Source organism: Thermoascus crustaceus (genome assembly GCF_041956765.1).
Source record: "Thermoascus crustaceus strain CBS 181.67 unplaced genomic scaffold VTN00scaffold_17, whole genome shotgun sequence".
Classification (NCBI taxonomy): Eukaryota; Fungi; Ascomycota; class Eurotiomycetes; order Eurotiales; family Thermoascaceae; genus Thermoascus; species Thermoascus crustaceus.
Genome location: NW_027192542.1, coordinates 60,675 through 68,759, shown reverse-complemented (window position 1 = coordinate 68,759; position 8,085 = coordinate 60,675). Strand labels below are relative to the sequence as shown.

The window sequence follows — 8,085 nt, the reverse complement described above, 5'->3', positions numbered from 1 at the left end:
AAACCCTAAACCCTAAACCCTAAAACCCTAAAACCCTAAAACCCTAAAACCCTAAAACCCTAAAACCCTAAAACCCTAAAACCCTAAAACCCTAAAACCCTAAAACCCTAAAACCCTAAACCCTAAAAGACTAAAAGACTAAAAGCCTAATAAGGATGATTCAGCTGTCCGATAGCGAATCAGGTCAAGTCTAATCAGGGTTCAATGCAGTTGCCCAAAGAAAGGTGGAGGCAATGTGGGGACACTAACAACAAGAAGGTTGTGTAACGACGGGCCTAGGACTTCTTAGGCAGAGGGCCGTTGGGTTTATCTTGAAGGACAGAAGACAAGGGAAAAGATAGATTATAGTCGTTACTAGCAATGCTAACTCTAGGATTGCTATTTGAGTTGACCACAGGGTCCTAATCCCCATGGTTAAGGAGCGTCTTTATATACATGGTCCTTGACTACCATCTTGACTACCATCTCATGGTAGTCTGTTGTGGTAGTGACTACCATTCCGACTACCATCTCATGGTAGTTTCCTATGGTAGTTCCACGTGACTAAAGGTATTTATCCAGCGGGGTAACGCCCGTCCTTATGCAAGTCCATGTTGATTGTAACAGGTTGCTGGTTCCTTGCGCTCCGAAGGTGTAGGTAAATAAAAGGAAAGGTAGTAAAGATGCTTTGTATTATATAGCGGCGTCCATACATAGTTATATTCTATAATCTACAGTGACGAGCTGTTAGAATACAAAGCATGGGAAAGGAAAGGAAAAAGAGAAATCTGCAAGGCTTTGTGCGGCAGGGGGATATAGGCAAGGGCCTGATCTCTCAGTTAGGAGTTCGGGTTGGAGATTCGGCCTTTGGCCGAATCTCTGTCTGAATGCCTCAGGTGTCTGCCACGCCGTCACAATGCCCATTTGATGGCTAAGCCAGTGCTTCTTTGCTACCCTGCTAAAATGCTGCATAAAGCAAGGATGTAAGCCGTCTCCTCTGAGTACTTGCTTCTAATCCATAACTTCTTTCTTTCCTGCACTTGCAACCTTTGCTAGGAGACTTTGAGCCAACCCCAATTGCAATTTTTCCATTTTAAATGGAAGGATCAGTCATACTTCAACCGCGCCTTTGTCATTCATGGAGTTGGCTTTACACAATTCCCTTCAATTTGGCACTAGACCTCCTTAACTATGCGGCTGGAGAAATCACTTGGATGCTTTTATCCAACCCTAAGTAGAATTGGGTTTTGTATATAACGTCACTTCCACTTCCATTGAGGGTTTCTTCATCTGATTTTCGTTTGACAGTATTGATACATACATCCATTTGACACAGCAACATAATTACCATGACCGACCTCCTCACCTCCTCAACGGCAGGCGCCATCTTCGGCACCGCCCTGGCCTCCTCAGGCGTCTACCTGCCCAGCGTGACCACTTCACAGATGAAACTGCAGGACTTCCACATGCTCAAGGTGTTTCTGACTGCCAGCTCAGCGAGCGCGTGAGTCCCCTAACACCCTCACTCCTACAGCCCACTCATTTACTAACTTCCTCAAGCCTGATCATCGCCCTCTACGAACATCTCACGACGCGCACCCTCCCCCGCCGCACTCCCGCCTCCCTCGGCTTCCCCCACCCGCTACGACGGAAACCTCCTCCGCGGCGCCCTGGTCGGCGCGGGATGGCCCTCGCCGGCGCGTGTCCCGGCACCGTGCTGGTGCAGGTGGGCACGGGGGTGCCGTCGGGGCAGTACGCGATGCTGGGGGGCGTGTTGGGTGGGGTGTTGTATTCGTATTACGCACGACGCCCATGCAGCAACAGCAGCAGCAGTAAAAGCACTCTTCTCCCCGGGATGTTAGGTGTCGCACCGTCAACGGCACTGATCCTCTTCGAGGCCATGTGCGTCGCGGCGATTGTCGCAGCGTGGACTCTCGCCCCGGCCGGCGACGAGAGGCTCCCCGATGCCGTTGTGGGGGGGTTGTTGATTGGCGCGGCGCAGTTGGGGAGTTTTGTGATTACCAAGGCGCTGGTGGGGGTGTCGACGTTTTATGAGGATTTGGGAAAGTGGGTGATGCGGAGGACTGCGGTACCCCGAACCAAGGCTGTCGTGTTCGCCTGTGGGATTCTGGCGAGTAGCTACGTGCTGGCGACCACGGTGCTGGAGATGATTGGCAGAGGGCGGGCTGGACATCTCGCCGCTGAGGGCTGTGGTGGGCGGGTTGGTGATGGTGTTTGGGGCGCGGCTGGCAAGGGGGTGTACCAGTGGGCATGGCATCAGTGGCATGAGCATGTTGGGAGTGAGTAGTATGGTGACGGTGGCGGCGATGTTTGCGGGTGGGATGGGATTGGTGATGTGGGTGTGATCATTTCTTGTATATATATCATTGTTTTATCATGTTCAGCAGTACAATGCATCTTATACCCTTTTTCTAGGGCTAGACTGTTAGGAACCCCACAGGCCAAGGCAGATAAGCAACTTGTGGCTGAGTTAGTGCACGCCTACACTTCTATATATTATCGACAGGGTATTGAAATTATATACGTAACAAAAAAAAAAAAATAAAAAGCAAAACCAATTTCCCCTTCCTCACTTCCACCCCACGTGTTCTACCCCGCCAATTCATGCACATTATGATTCTGATCCCCCGGCAGCTCGCTGGGATTCACATACGGGTTTCCCGCCAACGGGTTGCCCTCGCCAGGTACAATGGTTGTCTCTTCCCTTGCTGGCTGTTCGCTCTTTCGCCTCCCCCGCAGAAAGAAGATAATCCCCATCGCAAGAACGATGATCACTCCAACGGCAACTCCAACCCCGATCCCCGCTTTCGCGCCCGTGGACAGCCCCGACGAAGCTTCCACAACGCCGGAAGATGAGGTGGCGGCATGTGGCGGAGAATTCGTCGCCGTTGCAGCAGCTGTGGCTTGTGATGACGCCGTCGTTGCTGTCGTCGCGCCCGCCGACCAATACTCGATCAACTTGTCCGGAGCGGCCGCTTTGAAGGTCTCGTCAGTGGGGGTCGGGCAGAGTAGGGTGTTGTTGGCGTCGACGCCGCAGCAGTGCCAGAGCCCGCTGTCATTGTTGTAGACGATGTCGGGGGCGTTGGTGTCGCCTGCAGCTCATCCATTTGTCAGAAACCACCTTTTTCACATTTTCATTTCATCAATCTGCTGAGGTCTGGCACTCACCGCATCGATCCGAACACACCGCCCCATCCAACGGATTCAGAAACCCCCCATTTGTGCACCCGGCCGTGTAATACCCGCTCCCGCCGGTTTCGGAATAGCTATAGCTGCAGATGTTGTCGGTCATGCAGCGGTCGCCGGCCACGCAGCATGGGATGACAGGCGATGACGAATTCAACAGGCCGCAGGGCGTTGCGTTCTCAAAATACCAGTTGTCGGGCCAGGAACAGTTAACAGTGAAGTTCATTGTGGCGTGTCATTATTGAAGAAGACCAAGAAAGCAGGAAAATGACCGTAGAAGACTGTGGAGAAGAAGGAGAGAGGTTGACAAGGCTGAGCTTGCAGTCCGTGCATTGTTGGCCATTATTTACTAACCATTCAGCTGACATTGAGAAGGTCGATCACAATGCTTAGTTGCCAGGAATACATGTGTGTGATAGGTCGCTGAATGGAAGGGTTCGGCCCCCACTTGCCCTCATATCGCTGTCCACTGTCCAGCCAGTCAGCATTGGCCTTGTTATGGCTCAATCCAGATAGGTTCGATGCACGTAGACCTATTTCTATAAGGGCAGCCTGCAACAAGAATATCAAGCATGGGGGAAGGAAAGGAGAAAGGGAGCGAGGCCGTAAGTGCCGAAGGTAATAAGGGGCACCTCAGGTCAACATCGGTGTAACGGCAGACCTAAGACTTCTTAGGCGGAGGCTCGTTGGGTTTATCTTGAGGACAGAAAGCAAGGGAAAGAGATAGATGAATAGGCCGTTACTAGCAATTTACTGTCTAGATTGCTATTTGAGTTGACCACAGGGTCCTGATCCCCATGGTTAAGGAGCATCTTTATATACATTTGTTAATCAAAGTAGCCCTTCTGATTAGAAGACTGAATTGAAGACCTCTCATCAATTCATATGACCTGAATCAAAAGAGGAGGTCTAATTGTATTCTGATTGGTTTGTTAGCCTATCGTTTCTCTGAGAGCTTTCTCTCTTATAGTCTCACTTCTGCAAGCATTGTAACGCTACTTCTCCCTCTTAAGACTTTTGTCCTGAAAGTCTATAAGTAGTGGTAGGTTCTTCTAGTCCCTTTTCCTTCTTATGGCAATTATGGTCAAATGAAAGAGAACTGTTACTGATAAGAGTATTCCAACTTCTCTTCTAGAAGTTGGTTCTCCTCTTTCCAAGTCTTCTGCTGATTGCTGGTATTTGGGTCAAGAGGTTACTTGCCTTGGTGTTCTTATTGTATCTGTAAAGGTCTTGAATGCAAAGTCTTGAAGAGTTGTTTAAAACACTGTGGCAACTGTATCTCAGCAGAATTGTCTAAGTGTGATATAGCTGGCTTTACTGCTGGAGGCATGTGTGTTTTATTTTTGAATTATTCTTTTGCAAAGCTAATAGTTTTCTTAGTTTGAGAAACTTGCTTGGGAGTGGGCTTGTCTTGCAGAGAAGAAGTGTGAGGCTTATACTGGTCTTTGGGCTACCATGGCCAAGATTAACTGTTTGGAGAAGCAGTAAAAGTTGTTAGAGTGGTAAAATACTTAGATAGTGATTTTAGGACTGAATTCTCTAAAGAAGCTGAAGAAGAGAGATTGTTGCAAGAAAGCAGAATGTTATTATTAGAAGGTTTCTGTATCAGAGTATTCTCAGGCTGCTGTGACGGCATGGCAAGAAGCTATATAAGCGAGAGCAATACAAAATTGTTGGCTTTGTATCCTAGTCTTTTGCCGGTAGCACAGCGGTTTGGCTCCTAGAATGCTCCCTAGGAGCCACACCGTGACAGCTGCACTCTTATCTGGTTCTGAAGGTGACATGCTATTCTCTAATAGAGTTGTTGCTTCTGGCCTATCTTCTGAGACTGGTTCTTCAGTAGATTATTATTATTATTATTTATGAGAGAAGGAGGCGGAACTCCATGAGATGATGATGATATTATTATTATGAGCTTGCTTGCTTTCTTGAAAGAGGATTCTAACTGTTTACACAAATGTGGAATAACATAGACATGCAAGAGGCTAGGCCTAATTGGGTAGAAGGGCATATCTTCCACACCCCCCTGGCACTCCTGCCCGGTGGTAAGAGGCCTTTTAGACATCTGAGAGAGGCAAGAGAAGTCAATAAAAGTGAAAAAATGAAGATGAAAATTAAGGTGCCAATTGGAGATTCAATTTGGCAATAAAATTGTGGAAAGCAGGCTTTGGCAGGCGTTTAGTTAGACCATTAGCAGTCTGACTAGCTGTGGGAATGTAATCAAATTTCACAATGCCTTTGGCAATGTGCTGTTGCTGGAAATGGTATTGTATGTTGACATGTTTAGTCTGAGCATGGAATTCAGGGTTTTTGCCTAAAGCAATGGCACCCTGATTGTCCGCAAAGATGGATGTGGGCTTGATAAGAAGAGTATCTTGATGTAGTTCTTGTAGTAGAAGTTGCAACTAGATAAGAAGGATCAATAGGGATAGTGCCAGCTAATTGATAGGCTAGCTGTTGCCCTGATGATCATGGACCCTGGCGTCTAGCGCTTCTCTCTGCCCATACCATGTCACCTTCTGGTTGCTCTTCGGGCTGCGCATGCTGGTCTCCATCTCGGAAGGAGACTGGAAGTATCTGTCTAGCTAAGTGATTCCCTGGCAGGCCTAGGAGTCTTACTGCGTACCCTAGCTGCCTTGCTGCTAGGAGGGTCTCTGCTGGTGGTATGCCTGCCTCCCGGATCAGAGGGCCTATAGGGTTGGTTCGATACATGCCTGTGATGGCTCAGGCCTGCTGGTTGGTGAGGTGTTGGATGCCTTCTAGCCGATCTTTCTGCCCTTGCCACCATAGCTCAGCGCCATATAGGGCTATGGCCTGGATGGCTGCCACCTGAATTCTTTGGACTAGGCCTGGGGCCAGTCCTTGCTGTTGGCATAGGGCTTGCACCCGTTCCTTTTGTGCCTTCTGAAGATGGGTTTGATAGTGGGTTTTTAGCATTAGCCCAGTATCTAGCCATATGCCTAGCCAGCAGGTGGCCTCCTTATTAAAAGCCACTTGGTGATTCCCTATGGAAATCCTTGCTGACAAACCTGTTCCTTTAGTGTCTTGCCTTGTTTTCAGGTGAACAAGGTTGCCTCAGTCTTTTCAGCATCAAATTGTACTGCGTTAGCCTGCCCCCAGGCTATGGCAGCGTCCCCTGCCTCCTGCAGCTGCTTGCAGACCTGATCTACTGAGCTGCCACAGGCTATATAAGCCCTATATCATCTGCAAAGAATAGGGCCCTAAACCCAGGGACTACCCTCTCTATGGCCTGGAAAACCCCACTCAGGTAAATCACAAAGAGAATTGGCGAGACTGGGGAGCCTTAGGGCACCCCTGAGTTCAATAGAGTGCTCTAGTCTCTGGCGGCCATCAATTACCAATTGAACCTGCCGGTCTCTTTGGAATGATTGTACCCAGCAGATCAGGTTGCCATCAATACCCAGCTCCCCCATTCTTGCAACAAGCCTAGCTGGGTTCACATGGTCAAAGGCTCCTTTAACATCTAGGAATACAGCTGCTGCCAGCTGCTTCTGTGCCCATCCTAGATGGACCTCATGAATTAGACAGGCCACAGCATCAATAGCACTTTGGCATCTCCAGCTCCCCATCTGACCTGGGTGTAGAGCTCCTATTGCTTCACAGTGGTCTGCTATGGCATTGGCAGCTATCTTCTCAATAATTTCACCTAGGCAGTTTAGAAGGCTGATAACCCTATAGGCCTTGACTAGAGTATAGTCAGGTTTATTAGGCTTCCAAAGCAGGATCCCTTTAGCAGTCTTCCACGCCTGAGGGTGGGTTCCTAGTCAAAAGCATTGCCTGGCTATGGCCACAATCCGCGTACTATCCCAGTCCCATAAGAGGCATAGGGCTAGGAAGTTTAGCCTATCAATTCCAGGCGCCTTTCAGTTGCCTGGTTGAATAGGGCTTTTCAAACTTCCTCCTCACTGATCTGTCTATGCATAATGCCCTGAGGGAGGTCACCTACTAGATTGCCCTCCAGTGCAGGTGGGAATGCCACTTCCCATATCAATGCCTCTTTTTCAGCGGTTGTTGTAGCCAACTGGCCTTGAGGTCCTTTCAAGGTAGGGGTCATAGTTGCACCTAGCATCTTTAGGCTAGTATAACAAAGAGCTTGCCGAACACCATATGAAAAACGCCTGGAACATCAAAATCAGCACCTATACAAAACACATCTTTTCTACGCGTCATTCAACCCAGAGAGGCCTCTAGGCTTCTATAAACTGCCATGGAAGCCCCAGAGCTCCATGGTGGTGGTGCAGCTCACGCATCAACCCCGGCAATTGGCTACATGGCAAGTCAGCCAACTGAGATACAAGAGCTACCAGACACACCAACCCCAAGCTGATGGACTCAGCGGGGCCTGTCAAGGCCTTCTACAGATGAGAATTATCTGAACCTAGCCCAAGCAAGTCAGAAGAACAGCCTGGCTAGTCAGTTTGCTTCAGAGGGGGGTACTGCACAATGTCTGCAGGGATCATGTCCCCTTCTTCATTGAAAAGGGAACCAGGCATCGCGGTGGGTGCAGAGGAGGAAAGGTTCAACTTCAAAGGCTGGCAGAGTTTCAATCAGGCACTGCCCCTCTCAGGCTCCTTGCCTTTGTTTGACAACATCCTAACAAGTAAGTTCCAATGAGTAATCTACTCAGTTCAAGGTAGAAAGAGAGCTTATCCAGGTCCCAAAGTCCTAGGTGGTCCAAGCGGTTCAAGTGGTTCAAGTGAAGAAGCTTAGGAAAGTGTAAGAAAGCTCAAATCATATTCTTAGAATGGCTAGTACTGAAATTCCTAAGCTTGAGGAGAGAAGGAAAGAAGATCTATCTGCCTGCAGCAGCATGTTATGATCGACACAGACAACAGGGACTTGCATAAGGATGGGCAAGGGGTATATCTGCTGACTAGG

The 8,085-nt window shown here is 48.9% G+C and overlaps 2 protein-coding genes across 2 annotated transcripts; one reads left to right on the top strand and one right to left on the bottom strand.

Annotated features, from left to right (window-relative positions):
• Nucleotides 1–1,328: 1,328 nt before the first annotated feature.
• On the top strand, nucleotides 1,329–2,287 carry VTN00DRAFT_3473 (uncharacterized protein; the record flags this gene model as incomplete). Its single annotated transcript, XM_069429794.1, has 2 exons — nucleotides 1,329–1,483; nucleotides 1,540–2,287. 2 exons carry the CDS (start codon nucleotides 1,329–1,331, stop codon nucleotides 2,285–2,287), a joined length of 903 nt encoding a protein of 300 aa, XP_069282767.1.
• Nucleotides 2,288–2,589: 302 nt separating this feature from the next.
• VTN00DRAFT_3472 (uncharacterized protein) lies at nucleotides 2,590–3,412 on the bottom strand (the record flags this gene model as incomplete). Its single annotated transcript, XM_069429793.1, has 2 exons — nucleotides 2,590–3,092; nucleotides 3,169–3,412. The coding sequence occupies 2 exons, from the start codon at nucleotides 3,410–3,412 to the stop codon at nucleotides 2,590–2,592; spliced, it is 747 nt and encodes a 248-aa protein (XP_069282766.1).
• Between the last annotated feature and the right edge of the window lie 4,673 nt (nucleotides 3,413–8,085).